The 22789-nt window shown below is 43.8% G+C and overlaps 1 protein-coding gene across 5 annotated transcripts in view; it reads left to right on the top strand.

Moving 5' to 3' along the window:
- Window positions 1–22789, top strand: part of SUDS3 (SDS3 homolog, SIN3A corepressor complex component) — a 66757-nt gene that overhangs the window by 23322 nt on the left and 20646 nt on the right. For 2 of the 5 annotated variants that reach the window (XM_058691658.1, XM_058691655.1), the window contains 2 exons: window positions 5456–5540; window positions 8781–8866. In XM_058691658.1, the coding sequence (XP_058547641.1) occupies window positions 5456–5540; window positions 8781–8866 (171 nt within the window). Of the gene's footprint in view, window positions 1–5455; window positions 5541–8780; window positions 10333–14382; window positions 18019–18298; window positions 19129–22789 lie in introns of those variants that run through there. The other 3 variants (XM_058691657.1, XM_058691656.1, XM_058691659.1) reach the window with 3 other exon arrangements.

Genomic DNA, 22789 nt, shown 5'->3' with positions numbered 1-22789 from the left:
GCTTAAGTCTCAGACTTTATGAGACTTGTCTTGAGGGTGAAATGCAGTAAAATAAAATTCTTGCTTTTCTAAAGAAGGGATCCACGGTGCCTGGTGTTTCATAACGTAAACAGAGTGGTGAGGTTAGATGTGCTAGACCTCCTGAGCATTTTGAATGAATTTTGCTGTCTTTCTCATGGTTGCTGCAGAAATTTTTAAAAGAAGGTCTCGGGGAGGGGGGGGGGCACCTGGGTGACAGTCCTTTAAGCTTCTGATTCTTCATTTTGGCTCAGGTCATGATCTCAGAGTTGTGACATCGAGCCCTGTGTTGGGCTCTGTGCTGAGTGTGGAGCCTGCTTGGGATTCTCTCTTTCCCTCTCTCTCTGCCCCCTGCTCAAATAAATAAATAAACTTTAAAAAAACGATTAATTTTAAAAAAAGGTTTCTGGGAGCATTTTCCTTCTTCAGTGAATTTAAAGTTGCTTATGGTTAAATATTGAGATTACTTTCATCTGTATTCTGTTTCTCACTCCTTTGGCTTTGGCAGTCAGAGTTGATGACATGTTTGTTGGAAGGTGGGTCTCTCCTTTTCCTGCCGTATCATGCGAGTCCTGGCCAATGCTCTTGACCAGCTGTGTAGCTGGCCTCCTCTCTCCCCAGGCTCTTGACGTCTGGCCTTTGTCAGGTTGGGGGCTGTCATCCTTCCTTCTTCTGCACCAGTCCTGAATCTGAGAGGTCAGCACACCGCTTTATGCTCTTTGCAGTGGTGTGGAGTATTTTGGTGCGACAGTATTTCTGGCAAAACCTGTTTCGTTGAGTTTTCAACGACTTCAGCAAAATGAGTGTGATTCAGGCTTCCCATCTCTGCGTGAACACTTATCAAGCTACGTGTCGTTTTGAAAGATAAGCATCTTTGCTTTGCCTTGGTCTGGTAGTGCTTTTAAGGCATTTTATGTCCTGCTGTAAGTCTTCCTCACATTTTGATTTGGACTAATGATCCTTCTTAGCAAGTACCACGAAAGTGGCTGATATTTTAAAATAACTAACTGATGGTGCCGGCGGACTGGTTTATCTCTCTTTACTTTAAATCTGGGGCTGCTGATGTGAATCAGGAACGAAGTCCCCCTGCTTCCTCCAGTCTTTGACTGACAAAGACTGTTGAGACGGTGAAGATTTACACCTGGCATCGGGGCTCCTTGAGGTTCCAGAGCTGTAACATGGCATTTAGTTTTTTTGGGAAATGAAATGTTAATATCAGGGTTCCCAGTAGGATACAAAATTAAATTAATTCTACCTCCTCCTTTTTGACCCATGTTTTAAGGAAATTGCTTTCTTCCATGATGGTAGTGTTGATTCTAGTTCATTGGGTTTAACAGTAGAAGCAAAGCCTTATGAGCTCATTTGTCAGGATTCCCAGGTCAGGATTTCCACTAGTAATAAAGTGATAAAGTCAGTTTGACTTTTGGGGCTTGTTCCCTGAGGCTATTTCAAGTATTTTTTTCATAGGAGATGAAGGCAGCTTGTAAAATGGGTTAATTGGCAAAAAAGTGATAATGTACATTTTTACTAAATTAGCTCTATCGTTGCTGCTTTTTAACAGTTTTTATGTCTAAGTTTATTTTCAGTTTTCTCCCTCTCTTTTATTGGTCTTTAGACATTGAAAAGTAAATTTGTATGTTAAGGTTGTCATATACTTTTTAGTTTCATTTTGAAAATATAAACGCTAATTTCTGAGGACTTGCCCCCCCCCCCCCCCCCGATAATTCAGATCATTGAATAGATTTGATATCCATGGATAATGGTTCCTCAAGACCATGGTGCGGTGTGTGAGATCTGGTTCAGGAGGACCTGGAAACCCAGGTCCTGTTTCCCAGGAAACCAGGTTCCCAGGCCCCAGGCTGTTTTGGGAAACGCACGGGCCAGCTCTACTGTGGAGCAAATGGTGACCGTTGGTGGCCATTCAAGCCACCACCATTTGGTGATCCCAGAGCAGGCAGACTTGGGAGGTGGCCAGATGCTCAAGTCCCAGACCACTTCTGGGATGGGGGGTGGCGGTGGTAATAGACCTCATAGATCTCATTGTTAAAGCCGATCAGCGGTGTTGGGGTTTGCATCCTGTGCAGATCTGAAGGAAAGCAACACGTCTCATGAGGATTGTTTGACCCATCTCCCAGAGTTAGCTGTTGTCTTTAATAGACATTAAGATGTTAATTTTAGGGGCGCCTGGGTGGCGCAGTCGGTTAAGCGTCCGACTTCAGCCAGGTCACGATCTCGCGGTCCGTGAGTTCGAGCCCCGCGTCAGGCTCTGGGCTGATGGCTCGGAGCCTGGAGCCTGTTTCCGATTCTGTGTCTCCCTCTCTCTCTGCCCCTCCCCCGTTCATGCTCTGTCTCTCTCTGTCCCAAAAATAAATAAAAAAACGTTGAAAAAAAAAAAAAAAAAGATGTTAATTTTAACATTACGTTTTGTTTTTACCCATCTTTGTTGTTCAGGTATTTTCCAGAAGCATGATTTGCTTGATTTTTAACATAAGTAACACTTGATTATTTCAGAAAAAAGAAAGCCATGCAATAAAAGGAATACCATTCTTTTTATTATTAGTGTTATTTATTTTCAAGTTCATTACCATACACTATAGTCTTGGTTTCAGGAGTAGAACTCAGTGATTCTTCTTTTACGTATGACACCCAGTGCTCATCCCAAAAAGTACCCTCCTTAATGCCCATCACCTGTTTAACACCCCCTCCTCCCCAGCCACCCTTAGTTCTCTGTATTTAAGAGTCTGTTATGGTTTGCCTCCCTCTCTGTTTTATTTTTCTTTCCCTTCCCCTATGTTCATCTGTTGAGTTTCTCAAATTCCACATGAGTGAAATATGTGTCTTTCTCTGACTGACTTCACTTAGCATAATACCTTCCATCCACTTGTTGCAAATGGCAAGATTTCATTCTTTTTCATTGCTGAGTAGTAGTATGTATATATAAACCACATCATCTTTATCCATTTATCAGTTGATGGACACTTGGGCTCTTTCCATAAATTGGCTGTTGTTGATAGCGGTATGTATATAATACCACTCTTAGTTTAGATTCACATTTCTATAAAATTGTAATATACGTTTTATTATGCATCTTAACTACAGATTTACCCAGTTTTTTTCTGTGTGTGTGTGTGTGTGTGTGTGTGTGTGTGTATGATACACACGCAACATGCATCTGTTTTATGTGCACAGGAACATAATGGACATAGTTTTTCCCCCCTCCACTTAGCAGTATATTAAGTACCTTTCCACACTAGTAACCTACTTCTTCACACTGTGACCTTTCTTTATTAAAGTGTTTAGAAAATAGTATCAGAATGACTTGGGGCTAGGTGCATGTTGTTTTGTGTCTATGTCCCTTTAATAACTCATAATCCCTGTAGAACATCCAAATGTTCCCCTCTCTCTGTATTTTTATTCTGACCATCACTTGAGATGTTACTATTTACGTAGGAAAGTTGGCTTAGATGTGGGAGGGAAACTGGAGTTTTTGAGTGATGCTGTGAGTTAATTCAGCCTTTCCTCATGCGCTGTATACTTCAGACCTTGTGATATTACATATTTAGCATAATGAAGGTCCCCTGACCCAGTTTACCAACTGATCTCTGGCCAAAAGCAACTTTAAAGCTGAGTCTAAACCAATCTCGCTGTTCTAATTGCATTTATGATTCGATTTCTTTTAACAGTGTTTTCAGGAAGTAAATTGAGTTAGAAACCCGAGTTTCAGCTTCTAAGTAGCAGGTTAAAGAGTGCTTAGAACCTCGATTGGAAAAAGCTCGTTGTGGGAGTGAAGTCCATCTCTCACTGTGATATCTTGGCAGTAGATTATTTCATTATACCGTTATACCAGCAAAGCAGTCTGCCTCTCCCTCCTCCCCCCACCCCCCCCCCCCCCCCCCCCCAAGAATAGGATACAGTGCTTTGCTGGGAGATGTGTTTTGGTAGAATTTACATGAGTTAGTGGGTTTGTTTGGCCAGATCTGTGCAGCCAGAATGAACCAAAGGTTAGATTTTTGACTGACTGGGGCTGGCCCAGGCCAGGGCTCCCAGCCGCAGCTCAGCTGATGTTTCCAACTCTTTCAGTCCAGCAGCTGCTCTGTCCTCCTGTGGCAGCTGCTGCTGTCTCATTTGGGCTTTGGCCCTGGCTTCATCACTTTCATCCTCGGCCTTGTCCCTGAACTTGTAGAAGTTGAAGGTGGTCCTGTGCTGCAGGCCAAGAGGATAGCTACTGGGGCTGAAATGGAATGTCTGTCTTGTCAGCTTCATGCAAGGCAGCTCTCTTGACTGATGGGGCCAAATTAAATCCCCGTTGGTACATACCCTGATGCTCAGAACTTTGCCTGGTTTATGCTTGCCAGGGTGAGTACTCAGTATTTTTCATGGCCACTGTATTTGAAGCTGTGTGACAGCAGGGACCTTGTGGCCCTGTTGACTGCCCACCTCCAACCTCCAGTGTACTCACTGGTATGCGGTAAGTGATTAATGAGTCATCTGAGTGACCAAAGTGAGGGCTGAATTTGGCCTTCCTTCTTATGGATGACTTATTTGGACACATTGAAAATAGGTTTGAACAAGTGTTCTATTATTTGTGTATTTTATCCACTGAACCTTCAGTGATTTGAGATGGGCTTGCCCGTGGGAATAGGTTCGTTTTTTGTTTGTTTGTTTCTTTTAGAGAGATTGTGAGCTGGGGAGGGACACAGACAGAGGGGGACAGAGGATCCAAAGCAGGCTATGCACTGACAGCAGTGAGCCTGATGTGAGGCTTGAACTCATGAATCACCATAACATCATGACCTGAGCTAAAGTCGATGCTCAACCGACTGAGTCACTGAGGTGCCCCAGAATAGGTTTTCTTTGAAAAATTGTAATTTACTTTTTGAAATGGGTTTTATAGTCCAAATAAAAAGTAAATACATGGTGTTAGTTTCCCAGCCTTTCCTCAGCCCCCTTTTCCCCTCTGCAGAAGGCCCAGGGAATAGAAGTTTCAGATTTAGAAGATTAAGAGGCCGTCTGGTCTAATCCAAGGATGGAAGCCTTTAAATTAAACCTGAAATCCGGGCTCTTCCTCAAATGTAAAATAAGACTCTTAATTATATTTTTTGTGGTGGTGTTTTTCTGTCTCCCTTTTTTCCTTCCTTTTTTAATTGGTGCCTGTAACAATACTATATTATTAAAATTTGTTAAGAGCGTAGCTCTTACGTGAAGTGTTCTTTCTACAAAAGGAAAAACAGCAACAACAATTAACTCTAAAGAAGAGGGCAAGAGGAAACGTTGGGAGGAGACGGGTATGTTCATGGTGGGGATGATTTCATGGGTGTATACTTACCCCAAACTCCTCGAGTTACAAACAGTAAATATGTATAGCTTTTTAACATGTCAGTCATACCTTAGTACAGTGGTTAAAAATATAAACAAATTTGTGTCTTGTTTTTGGCAGGTACCACAAGAGCCAAGCCATCTATCTGGAGTCAAAGGACAACCAGAAGCTGAGCTGTGTGATCAGCTCTGTCGGAGCCAATGAGGTAGGGACTGAACTCCCTAATCCTGCAGGAGAGGAGAGCACAGTGCGATAAGCGTGCGGGCGCCGCCCAGAGAGTGCAGTGGAACCTGGTGTGCTGTGCGGGTTAGGAGGGAAGTCAGCACTTCAGGCAGAAGCTGCACGTAGTCACAGTGCCCCCTGAAAATTCCTTGCTTTGCTGGACTAACAACATATGTGGATTTGTATATTCCTGGTGGTATTTGTGAGCCCCACATACAGTAATTGAGTTGGGAACCACTGAGAGAGACCACAGGAAAGAACAGAAGGCAAGTCTGTGTGATATCTGTATGTTCGTATCCTGCTGCTTTGGAAGGTAACCATGTACTGAGAATGAAACTTGCTCGTGGAGCATACTCCATCTTTGTAATTTCTCTAGAGCTTTCATGTTTACTGAGACGTTTGTGCTGGAAGGCTTTAATGAGGCACTTGGCACAGGGTCTGGCATACAGTAAGTGCTCAGTAAATGGATGCTGGCCTGATCTGAGCCACACACTACTCCTTGCCTGTTGTCTTCACGATCTGACGTGTCCTCTTGCACCTCTCAGCAGTGAGCTACCAGGCTCTTGTCCTTAGGTATTGGTTTCCTAGAGTCTCTCCTGTAGGAGAGGGACTGGTTCCAAAGTCAGCTCAGAGGGTTATGCCCGCGGATGGTATGATTGACGATGTGAGTTCTCCGACTGGCCCTTCATTAGAGGGATGTCAGCAATGTGTAACTTGTATTGTTACTAGTTTTAAAAAAGTTTAAAACTTTAATAGCTCGATTGGCTTGATCTTTTATCAGTCCACAAATGTCTGCAAAGAAATTGATTTTTAGGTGTCTACCCTCTGTAACTTATTCGTGCCAGTGCACAGTAAATCTAATGAAACTGGATTATGAAATAACTTAAGCCTCTTCCATTCTCCCAGCTTCCTGAATTGAGAATGCCCTCAAATGTGACTAGTTTGCAAAATGATTGTTTACTCAGAAGTCAGGGAGAACCTTCCAGATAAATGAATGTCCTTTTTCTCTTGGCTTGGGGTCTGTGAGTCACCCCAAGCCACGTCAGAACCAGAACAGAGGGATCTGATGAAGAGACCTGCTGTTCGTCGGCAAGAGACATTGTGACTTCGCAGCAGCCCTTGTGCCCTGCCCCGTGGCCTCTTGGGACCTAAATGTCACTTCACAACCAGTGCGTTGTCCTCCTCTGGGACACCTTGAGATTTTTCAGGAAAATAGCAACGCAGGTTACGTTTTTTACTCTCTCTGTTAAAGATGGTGATCCTTTGACACAATAGAGTGTCAGTGAGGTGACAAGAAAACGGTGACACTGAGACATGTCACCTGGAGGGGAGAAGCCTCAGTGTATCAGAGAGGCATGTGACTCTGATGATGAGGAAATATTTCTCACCTCGTGGAAGTATTCTAGCTCATTTTTCAGGTCAGATCCAAAGTGACACTGGAGCCACGTGGCCTTTGCATAAGTTGACTCCAGGCACATTTGGTTAGGGAGTCTGAGCCTTTTGGTGACTCCCCATTTCAGCCCTTCTGGGGGTCATTTTTCAGTTTAAAGTGCTTTTGCAAGGTCCTTAGGGGCTCAGCTCCATGTGAGATCTTTAACTTGAGGTAAAAAAAAATTTTTTTTAACATTTATTCGTTTTTAAGAGAGAGAGAGAGCGTGCGCAAGCACGCAAGCAGGGGTGGGGCAGAGAGAGAGGGAGACAGAATCCGAAGCAGGCTCCAGGCTCCGAGCTGTCAGCACAGAGCCCAAACAGGAGCTCAAAGCTACGAACTGTGAGATCATGCCCTGAGCCGAAGTCGGACACTGAACCGACTGAGCCACCCAGGTGCCCCTAGTTTTAAACCAGCATATTTGACTGTAAGGGCTCTTGTTGATACCTGAACTAAAGAGACTGAAACGAGACCAGGAACACTTTAAACCCTTGAAGCTGGGGGTGGGGGGGGGTGGGGGGAGGGAAAGATGGGCTTGGAGATGCATGTGGGGGAGAAGCAGAACTTGAAGAACTTAAGCAGAATCCTGCGTCAGGCCCCATCTGGTGCATATCAGTTAAAACGGATGAGGAACGGGTGAGAAGCAGATTCCGGGCTGGTTTTGGGGACAAGAGCAAGGAGTTTCGATAGCAGGTGTCAGCAACAAGGGGACTCAGCCTTCCTCTTCCGTAAAATGGGGGTGAGGATAGGACTTCGTAGGGTTATTCTGAAGATGAGAAAGCTCAGGTGTGTCGGGTGACCGAGGAGGTGGCTTTCTTCCCAGTGCTGGGGCAGAGGATGACACTTGCTGAGTGCCCCCGTCTGCCCTGGCTGTCTCCCGCTGCCCAAGTTCATCCTTGATGCCACACAAGAACACCTCTGCCTGGTGAAATGGCAGTCATCTGCTGCGATCTGTGGGAGAAGGATGTGGCCAGGAGGGAAGGACTGTTTCAAGCTCATTGAGCCTTCTGATGATCCTGATTGGGCCTTAGCTCACTCATGGGCTTTTGTTCCTCTTCTTGTTCCTTTTTGTGTTTTTTTTTTCTTTTTTTTTTTTTCCCCCCCTGCCTTAATTGCCAGGAAACCAGAGTAGCGAAAAGCTATAATATGGAAGTCCCTTGGCAAGGAAGATATTTCCAAATTTGATTGAGAGTTTATATTTGTGAACACATGTATTTTGAATGTTGATAATGCTGTAATCAAACCAAATCAAAAAATGTCATTCCTTAAGATCAAGGCAAAAACAAAACCCAAGATCACTGTGCTTTCCATTTTCTTAATTTTTTTTTTTTAATGTTTGTTTATTTCTGCGACAGAGACAGAGCATGAGTGAGGGAGGGGCAAAGAGAGAGGGAGACACAGAATGTGAAGCAGGCTCCACGCTCTGAGCTGTCAGCACAGAACCCGACGCGGGGCTCGAACTCACAAACCATGAGATCATGACCTGAGTCGCAGTCGGTCACTGAACCGACTGAGCCATCCAGGTGTCCCTGTGCTTTCCATTTTCTGAATCAGAGGTGTGAGAGAGGGAGAAGGGCGGCTCAGGGCTGCCGCCTGCTGTCTCGGGTGGTGGTTTCTGGGAGCAGGGCCACAGGTCAAGGAGGTGGGTTGAAGACCTCACAGGTAGACAGGAAGAGGTTGCCAGTGTTCTTCCCACACCCCATTCATGCAGATATTTTGAGGCTCTGGAAAATTTGCCCCTCGGTATTTGCTGTCAGCCCCTCTCATCTTGTTCCCTTTCCTTCTTGCCTACAGATCTGGGTGAGGAAGACCAGTGACAGCACCAAGATGAGGATCTATTTGGGCCAGCTTCAGCGCGGGCTCTTCGTGATCCGCCGGAGGTCAGCGGCTTGACTTTCTACAGTGTTCTTCTTCCCTTGACCTTTTTTCTGGAGTGGTTTTTGGTTTTGTTTTCTTCCAAATAGAAAGTTTTTAACCCGGGAATTGCTCCCTTGGCCTTGGAAAATGGGGAGCGCTGTTGTGGATTCCGCGAGGCACTTTGGTGGCAGCTGCTTCGGTCTTTGCGTTGCTCCTTCCTGCCTCAACCTCTTCCAGCCGTCAGTCACCATGAACTCTTACTTTTGGGAGTATTGGGAGTTTGGTTTACTCATTTCTTTATTTTATTTTATTTTATTTTATTTTTTTGCTTATACTTTGTCTTTTTTTTTTTTTTTTTTTTTTTAAAGGCTCCTTTGAGTTTGAAGGAACTTTTTTTTTTTTTTTTTTTTTTAATTAATTATCTTTAGGTCTTTCTACCAGGAAGGGATACAGTCTACACGGCATTTTCATGAATCTGATTAGTGGATCACCTAGCTCTTTCTGTTGTCGAGCCCCATTCACTGTTTCTCCAGAAGCTTGGGGCAGAGGTCCTAGCAGAAGGAGATTAAGTCTCCTGGCTCTCAGCCTTCTCTGAGAAATAAATGGCCTCATGTAACATCTGGCGTATGCCATCCATTCCACTGGCTGAGCGACAGAAAAATTTGCCTGGGTGACTACGTGCATGGAGTGAATGGGGTTGGGGGAGGGGGCATTTTCACGCTTATAATGTGCTGAAGGTCATGCATTTTAAATGTTATTTAATGCAAGTGGTATATTCAGACATGTTTGTTCTAGCTCAAGCTGGAACGAGTGGTCATTTCAGAAGTTTTTATTTCTAATTCATTTCTGTCCCCTGCTCCGAGTCGATGGAATGGTACCTCGCCCAGGCTGATTATCCAGGTTATCTATTGTAGGTGGGGAGATAAGACTGATAGTGCAGTAATCAGTGATCTGTAGATGCTCACTCATAACTCAGATTGCACTCTTGCTGCTCATGCCGCTGTTGCCCCGACCATTTCAAGCCCGTGGGGCCTTGTTGTCGGCGCCCCCTGCCTCCCAGGAGGTCTGGTCCAGCCTGAAGACAAAGAAAACTCTGCCATGGCTGCCGCTAAACCTGCGCTCTTCCTAATGATTCCTGGTGAAACGGCCTTCCCCGTACTCTCTGCCCCACCTTCCCATCATCGGAGGAGTGATTCCCTGGCACATGGGATTTTCTGGATGATAGCTGTCACCTTAGGATATTTAATGAATTTGGGGTTAGAGCAACTGTTAGCATCTCTCTGGGAAATCAGTAGGCCTTACACATCCTAAGACATCTTTGTATGTAGTACCCCTCGTCTCGGGTGATTCTCCTTGTGTTGTCTTTTGATGTCCACACCCCAAAGCAAGTTGGGGGCCATGAAAAGCAGTGAATCACCTTCTCTTGTAAGTCCTGGCTTCAACAGAGACCAAACCTTACTGACTCAGAGTAAAGACTTGTACAGATTCATTTTTGTTTTCATTTGTAATTCATTTCTCTTTTTTTTTTCTCCCTGGTTTCAGAGTCTCATTTAGAAAACAGGGTAGATGATGCTTGTTTACTTAGAGTTGGCTCCGTGTTCTGTGCTGCTTCTCTGCCCCCAGCCCCCATTATGATGTTTGCTTTGGTGAACCAAGTCCATAGTAAACAGAGGCTTCATCTTTTGTTTCTTCTTGACAGCCTTTGCTCTCTTGCTTGAGTTGTCACTGTGGGTGTGTAACATCCCGTAATATCAGGCGGCTGTTATCCTCTAGTGCCCTTGTGATGGAAGTATATCTAGATGTAGTGTGTGGTCATCAAAGTTGTGGGTTTTTTTGTTTGTTTCTGAATGATTGTCTTACTTGGCTTTCTAGCAGTACACCAAAGTTTGGTTTTTTGAAAAGGACTGTATTGATAACTGGGATTCTGCATCAAAACAACAAGTTGCCTTTTTTTTTTTTTTTTTTTTTTATTCCTTCCTTGTCTGGTGGCACCTTTGTGCTTTTGTGAATTAACTATTTATTTGAAGACCAGGGTATGGGCACTTTGGCCTTGCCTCTTCTGTAAATTTGAGGGTGATGAGGTAGTGCTCTGGCCTTGGCCACATCACTGCCTTCTGCTTCTCTCTTGTCCTCACAACCCTTAATCATAGTGTGGTGAAAACGGGGGCAGATGGGGAATAGACCTGAGACACAGCACAGTAAATCGTACTCTTAGTCCCAGAAGATTTAGTTTTTTATTTCATTACCCCAGAGATGACAAGCCAGCAGTTCAGCCCCTCTGACAGGCAGAGCCCCCTTGTTAGGAGATGGAGGTGCTTTTGTGATGGGCAAAACAGACTTTGAGGTTCCTGGACTAAGAAGGGTCTGGCTTTTAGCCCAGGTGGCCATTCTTATTCCAGAAGCGCTTTCGCTCTCCCTAAATTCAAACTATTTCTTGCAACTCATACTTTGAAAAAGGTTGATCTAGACAACTCTTAACAAGAACCTGTATGTGCGTTAATCTGATCAAGAACCTGCACTTGTGTTATTTGGATCAAGAACCTATATGTGTATTTTGTTTGAGGCACCTGCCTCAGGATTATACACGGTGTTTGCTATGGATGCGTCCCAATTATTTATTTTACCTCTGCTTAGAGCCTTTGTGTTGCCTTCCCCACCACCTGAGTCCCTCTCTCCCAAAGCCAGTGTCCTCTTGAACAGTTTCCAGATTTCCGTAGCCATACCAAAGCCCGGATGTTTTCATTCGTTTGGATACCAGTATTTATGGATCTCTAACTACATAATTTCTCTCTCCTTCCTTCCTTCCTTCCTTCCTTCCTTCCTTCCTTCCTTCCTTCCTTCTTTTCTTTTCTTTTCTTTTCTTTTCTTTTCTTTTCTTTTCTTTTCTTTTCTTTTCTTTTCTTTCTTTCTTTCTTTCTTTCTTTCTTTCTTTCTTTCTTTCTTTCTCTTTTCTTGTCTCTCTTTCTTTCTCTTTTCTTGTCTCTCTCTCTCTCCTTCCTTCCTTCCTTCCTTCCTCTCTCTTTCTTTTTCTTTCTTTCTTGTCTCTCTCTCTTCCCTCCCTCCCTCCCTCCCTCCCTCCCTCCCTCCCTCCCTTCCTTCCTTCCTTCCTTCCTTCCTTCCTTCCTTCCTTCCTTCCTTCCTTCCTTCCTCTAACTGGGGCCAGTATAAGATCCCAGAGGCTGATCTGCAAATCAAGCTATTTGTCTTTGTGTGTGAGACCCTGTATTCAGGGTTGGGTGACTTTTCTAAGAGAAATACTGGGAGCGGGGAGGGGGTTGGTCGCATTTTTTTTTTTTTTTTTAACCTACCTTGGGGTAGCGGGGGAAATCCTGTTTTTTACAATATTTTTTTTTTTGTTTGTTTTTCTATTAACCTTTCCTTTTATCCTTGAATTTTTACTAAATTTCCTCCTGACTTAAAAATCTTGTTTCTAATTTGGGAATTTGAAATCTTGGTACTTAATGTTATGCCATTTTTTCCAAAGAGTTCAAACCACTTTAATACCAGAACATGGTAAAATATTTGCAGCCATTTGAAGCAGCTGGTGGGCTTTTTATATATCCTCATTAACTGGTACCATTAAATGTTCTGAGAGGTGAATGTAAAATGTAAAAAGTTATAGGGTTGTTTTTTTTTTTTTTTTAAATAACAATAAACTTTCAAAGAGAAAACCAGCATGTAGTCTGTGTTATATCCATTGACTTGATAAATGATTGAAATTTATTTTAGGTTTTCCCTCCAGCGTTTGTGGGAGAAGGAAATTGGGAGAGAGGGAGGGATATACTAGATGCTTGCTCGTTGTGAAGAGGAAGATACGGAGTGATGTCAAAGGCTCTCAGTTTTGTAAAGAGCAGTCTAGAGGTGTTGACCCATCAATGTGATAGACTCTCCTTGTTGGAGATGATAAAACAATTTCATGGAAAGTTGAGTCAATGCAATTGACCTTAGATAGGAAAAACCTTAAGGTAGACTCGTATGATTGAAGAAGATGCTGCCATTTGGTACTCTAGAGCACTGCTTCCCAGTTTTACCAAAGGGGGAAAAAAATACTGGTGTTTCGACAGCTCCCTGGTGGGTAAACTGAGGAGGCTGCTAACTGCCACAGGTGACAGACCTGTCGTGCTCACGACCTGGGTGTGGCATGCCCAGCAGGAAGGGCTGTTCTGTGCTTTGGATGTTGGAGAAGGGTGGTCACTGTTTTTAAAATTTTTTATTGTAACGTTTGTACAGAAAAGTACACAAATCTTGTTTGTACAAGGTGAATCTTCTCAACGTGAATGCGTCCATGCAACCCGTCGTCTAGATTAGGAAATAGCACTACCAGCACCCACAGCCTGAGCAGGCTTCCTTCCGGTTGCCAGTCCTCACAGGGGTAAGGGCTAGCTCGACCGGTTTTCTCTATTTTCGTCATCTTAACCTTCAAGCTCTTGAGCACCTGGGTCTTTCTAGAGTTGTAGAAGAGCCAAGTCCCTGGTGGAGGCTAGGGGTTCGCCAGGGACGTGAAAGCTAGTAGTGAAGGATGTGGCGACACAGGGCTGGTAAAAACAACAACAACAACAACAAAAACCATTCAGGTTAACTCTGTCACCCTCCCGCTTGTCGCCAAGGCAAACAGAACTTGCCCTTGATGTCAGCATCCGCCTTTGTGAGAGTTCTTTGTCTAGGTCAGGCACTATACTAAAGCTGCAAGGCAGGCATTTTCTCTTTCAGTCCTTGTAATCTGTGAAAGAGTGCTGATACTCCCAATGCAGTTGTTAATATAATTTGTTAATATATTTGTTATATTGTTGACGTATTTGTTAACATAGTCTAAGACTTGGCTTAATTCTCCCCTGAAACCCAGAGTTCATCACAGTGCCTAGTCCTAGTGAGTGCTCCGTAAATGTTGTCAGATACTGTTAGTGCAAAATGATGTGCAAAGACAGGTGGGCTGGTGAATAATAATAGCTCCAGCCCTCAGTACTGTGCCCTTCACTTTTATTATCTCATCGAAGCCTCATAACAACCCTGGAGAGAAGACGCTATTGTTATCACCAGTTTTCAGAGGAGGAAACATTCCTTTATCACAGGGGGTGGTTAGGTAATTTCTCCAAGGTCACACACACCAGCTTGCACAGTCCCAGCTCTTTCAGATTCTAAGCCAGGGTTCCTAAGCGCTGCCCTGTGCAGCCTTTTCCCAGCCCCCTTTGTTCACAGTGCATTCAGCATTTCCACCTTTCTCCAGCCCTTCTCTGGGAGTTTGTTTTTATCTGCTCTCACCTCTTACAGAGCAAATTTCAGAGGTAAAAATGCTATAATTTGCTAGGACCCTTTCCCCTGCTAGATAACTCCGGGCTTCTTCCTTGGTAATCGAGTTGTGAGAGTCACAGTGACTAGCCGAGAGGTCCCTTTGCTCTGAAACAGCGTGGGCAGGTGTGTAACAGAAAACGGAGCCATTTAGAATGTAAAGAGTGAATGACCTTGATGGAGCCGACTTTAATAAGCAACATGAGAACCTTTGGAGGAAAACACTTATCTTTTTTTTTTTTTTTTTCCCCAGATCACTCTCTTCCTGCCTGCCTTTCTTGTCATCTCTGAAGTAAGCAGGGAAGGGTAGGAGCCATTGAACTGGTTTCTAAAAATGTAGATGGAGAGCTGGACACACTACATCTTGCTGCTCTCTGGATGTCGGTGGACCTTTTCATGTCGTGTCCTGCTGTAGAGCCACTGAACGAAAGAACACACCAGTTCAATGTCACCTGCTTCAGACTGTCTGCTCAGCTCCAACCAGCAGCCTGCGTAACCACCAAAGCCAGGGTTTGCAGTCTTTGGAGAGAGGCAGGAATGAAACCAATTTCTGGTCTCTTCTGCTAGTGTTAGAGATGCCCCACATCTATCTTTGGTAAAGCTAAGCACCTTCTCTGCTTTTAAAAAGACAGTAGATGGAATGCTCTAGAAACATGGGCACCAGCTCACTCTCTTTGGACATAATGACATGATGAGAAATATATTAGCTTTAGGAATTTTAGTGTTTACCAGAGTAGGTATTTTTGTGAATAGCTATGATTATTAAGACGAAAAGATATGTATGTTCAGAAGGATCCCTAGGGGAGTGAGGGAGATAAGATACAGCATAGGTACCTAGACACTTAATCCCTTTACCCATTTTCCCTAATCTGTGTTTGCTCAATTCTCTGAAAGATACAGATCTCTAAAATGACAAAATTCACTTTACTGATACGAGAAGACCAATAATCAGAATCTGAAAGATTCTCTCCCCTGTTTCTCAAAAGTTGGAGACTCAGTGGTGTGCTCTGTTTTTCTGCAGCCTGATGCTCCTGTCTGTTGGCATCACGTGTCTGCCTGCCGATGGGGTGAATGGGTGTGGGGTCAAAGTAGGTGAGATTAGGGGCACCTGGGTGGCTCAGTCGGTTAAAGCATCCGACTTCGGCTCAGGTCATGATCTCATGGTCCATGAGTTCCAGCCCCATGTCGGGCTCTGTGCTGACAGCTCAGAGCCTAGAGCCTGCTTCAGATTCTGTCTGCCTCTCTTTCTGCTCCTCCTCGGCTACTGGTCTGTCTCTCTCGCTCTCAAAAATAAACAAACATTTGGGGCACCTGGGTGGCTCAGTCGGTAGAGCAACCGACTTCAGCTCAGGTCATGATCTCGCGGTTTGTGGGTTTGAGCCCCGTGTCGGGCTCTGTGCTGACAGCTCAGAGCCTGGAGCCGCTTCGGATTCTGTGTTTCCCTCTCTCTCTGCCCCTCCCCCACTCACGCTCTGTCTCTCTCTGTGTCAGAAATAAATAAACATAAAAATAAACATTAAAAAAAAAAGGTTCTAGAGCCAGCTAGGAAAGCAGTGCTCATAGAGAATAAGCAGTTATTGAAGGTAGGAGTACAGTGGCCTCAGGTTGGCAAGTCCCTGCATATAATTAAGAATCACTTTTTTTTCAACATTGATTCTTTCAGTAAGTATTTGAGTGTTTACTGAGATGCAGTGTGGCATAGTGGCAGTGTGGCAAAAGCAAAAGAGTTGGAATCAGTATTTGAATCCAGCTTTAACTAGCTGCAATGTGACGTTAGGCACATTGGTTAAGTAACAGGCACATAGGTTAAATAGTAATATCCACCCCAGAGTGATTTTGAGGATTCTAATAATGTTATGTATATAGCACTTACTATATCCTAAGCACTTTACCCATATTAACTTACTGAATCCTTGTAATGACCCCGTGAGGTAGCTGCTGTTACAAATCCTCACTCTGTAGTTGAAGAAATTGAGAAACAGAGGTCAAGTACCTTGCCCAAGGTCACGTAGCTAGTAAATGGTGAGCCAGGATTCTGAGCCCAGTTTCTCCAGAGCTCTTGCTCTCTCATTCACCATACTCTGCTTTGAGGGGGACATAACACAGGGCTGGATTCAGGGAGTACCCTGTCTCTGGAAACTGTCCCCTCCATTGTCACTACTGCTGCCCTCAATCTGTCTCTGTCCTTGGATGTTAATCTGCCAAATCCTGTGAGACCAGAAGCTAGTTTAGTGCCAAGAGACAATGAAGGTAAAGTTGGCAGCTTCAGAGATCATGGTAAGTGTCACTTCCTACAAGTGGGTTGGAATGAATGCCCAGCACATTGGGTTGAGAAGGATTCTGAAGCCCAAGTTGGGCAGAATGGGAGGAGTGGCTTAATCGATTAGTTTTGTCTGCTGATTTAGTTTGACCCCTTATTTTGAAGATGAAAACATCTAAGGCCCAGAGATGATAAATGATGTGCCCAAGTTCATATGGCCAGCTATAGGCAGAGAGGTGGTGGGGGTCCTGTATTCTGGTATGGCCACTCATTAACCCAGGGATTTTTACTTAATGGCTTGATAGTTAGGGCACACTCATCCTCTTGTGCCTCGGACTTTTCTGGTTTTAGCATTGATAATCTTGCATCCCAGGAACTGTCTCAGACCCAGGCAAACCGAGACAGTTGGTCACCCTGTTCAGTTTCCTCCTCTGTAAAGTGGGGATAAGAATTGGCATTTTTCCATGGATTAAGTGATTTCTCATAGATTAGATAAAGCACTCGGAAGTAGTGTTTGGGACATAGTAAGTCCTCAATATGTGTTGGTGATTTATTGTCATTGTGTTCATTATTATTGGAGCAGAGGGTTCCAGCCCCAAAATGAGATCCTGGAGAACTTCACAATCATCCCAGCCAAGACAGGGGACCTTGCCAGGATCATCTGGTCACCTGGAGCTGACTGTTGGGGATGTTTTTTCTTCTACTTGAAATAGTAGTAAACTATCATGAGCTCGAGGATTGACATTAGTGCATTCAATCCACATGCTGTTCATGGAGTACTGCATGTTAGGTAGTCTAGGTTCTTTGGGGGGATTTAGAGATAAATAAAAGCATGGTTCCCTTCCTCTGGGGCAGTGAGGATGGGCAGCTGTGCTTGTCAGTAATTCTGGTTCAGTGGGATGGGAGCTACATTCGAGGCCTGGAGAAAACTGGACAGAGAAAATACTAGCAGTTGACATTTATCGGGCAGGTGGTTGAACACTTCACGTGCATTATCTCATTAATTATTTGTTGTCTGTGAATTTGTTGTTACGTATCTGGGGTTTACAGACTGGGAAACTGAGGTTTAGAAAGAGTAAGAAACTTGCCTCAAGTTCACCCAGCATGATTCCAAAGCAGGTCTTGCTGACCCAGAGTCTGAATTTTCATGAAGCAGGAATGCTTTACAATTACTTCGGAAAGAAAAGAAAATTTGAGCTTGGCCTGAAAACTGAGGCAGGCCTTAAGCAATGTCCATGGCCAGGAATGGGAACTGCACGCAGAGGAAATGGCTCGGTTGAAAACGGAGGTAGGGGGTGGGACGTGTTTAAAAAGTCAAATGAGAGTGTGTGCTCAACAGTAACTCTGGACGAATGGGCTTTGAACTTTAAAATCTGTTGTTGTTTTTTTTCCCAGACCCGTATCTTTTTGTCCTTCCACACTTCAGGTTCACCTTACTTTCCTTCCTGCCTCTGTCCTTTTCTCCCTTCCCCTGGCCCACCCTGTTCCCTCCTCCTCCCCCTTTTATATCGCCAGTGCGGTGGCTCGTGGCAGTCTTGGAGTGACGCTTTCCAATTTCACACTTACATGCTCCTGAAAGTATTCGTAAACTAACTCATATGTAAAACCAATAAAGGGCAACAGCACACATTCCTGTTAGGCAGTAATTTTGTTTGACTCCCTTTCTTCTGTTTTGATCACTCATCTTCCTGCAAACATGGTGCTTTGACCTTACCAGAAGTGGAAGTTTCAGGAAGCCAAGCATGGTGGAGCTCTGTCAGAGTAGGAGTAATAGGAATGAAGAAGAGCTCGTGTTTATTGAGCACTTACTACGGGCCTGGACAAGGGCTAAGTACTTTTCGTGCATTATCTTTTTTAGTGCACTCAACAGTCATGTGAGGTAGGTCTGCCTGATTCCCATTTTTAACAGATGAGGAAATTGAGACTCAGAGAAGAGGATTCACCTCTGCGCTGCGTTCCTACGTTTCCTTTTCCTGTTGGCTTCTTCCATCGTAGCATGTAGTGCCAAAGTACAAAGGACCAATGCCCTCCATTTTCCACGCCTGGAACAGACACTGAGAAGGGAAGCAACTTGCCTGAGATCACACCACCGATGAATGGGAGAGCAGAAACTAAACCCAGGTCTTGTAACTCCTAATCCAACAGTTGGGGGAAATCCCAGGCTGAAGCTGAAGGGCATGGATTTAAGATTTGGGTTGAATTTTAGCCCTGTGACTTACAAACTGTGTGACCTTAAGCACATCTCATAACCTATCTGGGCTCCGGTCTAGAAAGTGGAGACGATGATGATAGCCACCTCAGCAAGCTTATTGTGAGGGTTGAGTGAGGTCACACAAGCAAAGCAGCCCCAACAGTGACCCTCGTGCCTGAAACAAGCCAGGTCCCTCTAGCGTGTTAGATACATCTCTCCCACCTTGCCAGCTGCCCGTTGTTACTTCAGGAGTTGTCTGCCCCATCTGCTCAGGTCCCAGCATGCCTTGAGGCTAAGCCCCCAGCAACCTTGCAAGGGGGACCCCTGCCACTAGCCACGAACCTTGAAATTCAAGACAACAGATGCCCAGCATCTGTTCACCTTATTAGCGCCTCACTAGAGAAGAGTTTGAAATCCTCCCTCACCTCCCACCAGCTGTGTTGAGAAACCCACTGGACTGTGAGGGAGGACAGGGACTGGCTCCCCCCCTCCCCCCATCCCCAGGGATTTGCATACTGTAGGTACACATTAAATGCTTACTGAATGAATGGTTGGCTAATTATCTCATTTCTCAGCACAGCATATTAATCTCTAAGATCATAGTAATAACATAATGCAGTTTAGAAATGAAAGGATTCTACAAAGTTGGCCACAAAATACAGTAGTCTTTTATTTTCTACCTCATTTCCCCTCCCAGAAGCAATCATCCCACCTCTTTTAGCTGATTATTTCAGGACATTTCTAAGAATTCTCTTAAATTCTAACCATGGAAATCCTTCCCTCCTCTCTCAATATAGTTATTTCATAATTTTGATGAGGTCAGTATTTAGTGTTTACATTATTGCGGCTATGTAAACGCTAGTCACAGCTGAGCCCTGTTGTAAAGTATGATTGCCTTTTTTTTTTTTCCCCCTTGACAGTGTTCCCCCAGGAGTTAATAATTGTCTTGTATTTTTGTTATAAGCCTGGTTTCCTAGGTGCTTATTAGAATTCAACCTCAAGGCCTTCACCAAGTGTTTAAATTCCCTTTAAGACACTCAGATGCACCAGAATTCCATTGATTTCATCACCCTGAAGAAGCCTTCCCTCTGGGGACTTCTGGACTGGTTGCCTACTCTAGACTGGTGGCCCGCCATATGGCACATAGCTGTCTCCCTGGAGTCTTCCTTCACCTCCGTACTGGGGGCTCCGCTTTGTCACTCTTTGCGTTTGGATCTCCCATTCTTTCCTTTGTTTTCCTTTCTCTCTTCCTCCCCATTTTGGCAAAACGCATCTTGCAGTAACTTACCAAGCATGATTAAAAATGCTCTCATTCTGTTCTCTTATTTCATCGATGGTTTGGCTGGTGTAACTACATTTTTAATTCCCAGAATTAAAGCCCATACATTTCCAGAATTGAAAAGGCCCACAAAGCACTTAGCACTTAACTATATTTCAGCCAGCCCCTTCCTTCCTCAACCTTCGTTTTGAGAGGTTCCTTGTGCTGCTAAATTCATTATTCTCCGATTTCTCTGCTGTCAGTTTTAAAATTCAGGTTTTGTTTTGTTTTAATTTACTTTACAGCTTCTAAAATCTGGTTGTTTCCTCTCTAGTGTTTTCCATTCTGGTGGGTTTAATTCTAGCTTGGAAATCATTTCCCTTCAAGATTCTGAAGGTATTTTTTATTGTCGTCTAGCTTCTGATGTCCTTGAGAAGCCTGAAGCCATTCTGATTATTTATTCTCTGATCACCACCCCCCCCCACCTTTATCGAGATATAATTGACATAGCATTGCATAGGTTTAAGGTGTACAATTTGTACCATTTTGATAAACGTGCATATTGTGAAGTGATTACCACAGTAAGGTTAGTTAACCTGTCTGTCATTTCAGTAGGTGTGCCATTTTTTGTGCGAATGTAGTGAGTACTTTTAAGATCTCTCCTAGCATCTTTCAAGTGTACAGTCCAGTATTATTAACTGTAGTTACCATGCTGTCCATTACATCCCCAGGAACTGTCTATCCCTGGAAATTTGTACCCTTTGACCGCCTACACTCTTTTTCCCACCCCCCAGCTCCCTCCTCTGGCAACTACCAATCTACTCTCTCTTTGGATGAGTTTGATTTTTTTTTAGATTCCATTTCTAGGGGCGCCTGGGTGGCGCAGTCGGTTAAGTGTCTGACTTCAGCCAGGTCACGATCTCACAGTCTGTGAGTTCGAGCCCCGCGTCAGGCTCTGGGCTGATGGCTCAGAGCCTGGAGCCTGTTTCCGATTCTGTGTCTCCCTCTCTCTCTGCCCCTCCCCGTTCATGCTCTGTCTCTCTCTGTCCCAAAAATAAATAAAAAACGTTGGAAAAAAAAAAAAAAAAAAAAAAAAAAAAGATTCCATTTCTAAGTGAGAATACATAGTACTTGTCTCTCTTTGACTTATTTCACTTAGCATAATGCTCTTGGGGTTCATCCATATTGTTGCAAAGAGTAAGATTTCCTTCTTTTTATGGGTGGATGTTTCATTGTGTATATATACCACATTTTTTTTTTTTTTTTTTTTATCCAGCCATCCATCAGTGGACACTTAGGTTGCTTCCATGTCTTGGTTATTATGAATAATGCTGTGGTGAACATGGGGGTGCAGATATCTCTTTGAGACAGTGATTTCATCTCCTTTGGATATATACCCGGAAGTAGAATTACTGGATCATATGATAGTTCTTTTTTTTTTTTTTTTTTTTTTTTTTTTTTTTTTTAGGAACCCCATATCTCTATACTGGCTGCACCAGCTTGGATTCCCACCAACAGTGCACAAGCGTTTTCTATTCTCCATATGTTTGCCCGTACTTGTCAAATTATATCTTTTTGACAATAACCATTTTAATAGGTGTGAGGTGATACCTCATTGTGGTTTTGATTTTCATTTCATTTCCTTGATAGAGTGATGTTGAGCAACTTTTCATGTACCTGTTGGCCGTTTGTGTATCTTTGGTGATTTGACTTTTTTTTTTTTTTGAAATGTTTCTTTATTTTTGAGGGTGGGGGAAGGGGCAGAGAGAGAGAGCGACAGAGGATCAGCACTGACAGCAGTGAGCTCGATGCAACATGGGGCTCAAACTCAAGGACTGCGAGATCATGACCTGAGCCAAAGTGGGACACTCAACTGACTGAACCACCCAGGTGCCCCTGGTTATCTGACTTTTTAACATCTCTAGAAGCTTGTAGGATCTGTGGCATTTTGAAAGTTCAAGATGACAGGCCTTGTTGTGGGCCCATTGTTCTAAGCAGTTAGCTTTTTCAATTCTGGAAACATATGTCCTTAAATTCTGAGAATTAAAATAATACATCTACATAAGTATGCCCACACACACACATACACACACACACACATTTTATGTATGTAGTAGCAAGCTTCCATGATCGTTGCCTCCTGATAGTCATACCCCTGTGTAGTTCACTGTCATTATTGGACCAAGATTGGTCTCTGTGACTAGTAGCATATAGCAGAAGTGATAGTAATTCATTTCTGAGATTGGAGTATAAAAGACACAGTGACTTCTTTTTGGTTGTGCTCTCTTTCTCTTGAATCACTTGCTTTGGGGAAAGCCACCTACCATGTGAAGCAGCCATATGGGGAAGGCCATGTGGCAAAGAACTGAGGCCTTCTGCCAACAGCCAGCTAGTCACTGAGGCTTCTGCCAATGGCCATGTGAGTGAGTCACTTTGGAAGACATCCTCCAGCCCCAGTCTAGCCTTCAGATGAGATTGCAGTCACCACTGACTGCTTGACTGTAGCCTTGTGGGAGACCCTGAGCCAGAACCACCCAACTAAGCTGCTCCCAGATTCCTGACTCTCAGAAACTGGGTAAGAGAATAAATGTTACAGGCTGCTGAGTATTGGGGATAATTTGTTATGCAGCAATAGGTAACTAATATAATGGGTAATTTTTTCCCCTCTTTTTTTTTTTTTTTTTTTTTTTTCTTTCTCCTAGCATTCAGGGACTCCTTTTACTTAGATAGTGGACTTCCTATGGCAGTCTTCAACTTTTCTTGTGTTTCCCATTTTCTCTTTGTCTTTTTATTTTCTGGGAGGTTTCCTTAAATTTGTCTTTTAACCTTTCTCATTAAAAATATTTTTCATTAAAAAAATTTTTTTAATGTTTACTTTTGAGACAGAGCGTGTGTGCAACCCAGCAGGGGAGGAGCAGAGAGAGAGGGAGACATAGAATCTGAAGCAGTCT

The sequence above is a fragment of the Neofelis nebulosa genome, chromosome 11 (assembly GCF_028018385.1).
Source record: "Neofelis nebulosa isolate mNeoNeb1 chromosome 11, mNeoNeb1.pri, whole genome shotgun sequence".
NCBI lineage: Eukaryota > Metazoa > Chordata > Mammalia > Carnivora > Felidae > Neofelis > Neofelis nebulosa.
This window is presented reverse-complemented; position numbering and strand designations above follow the sequence as displayed.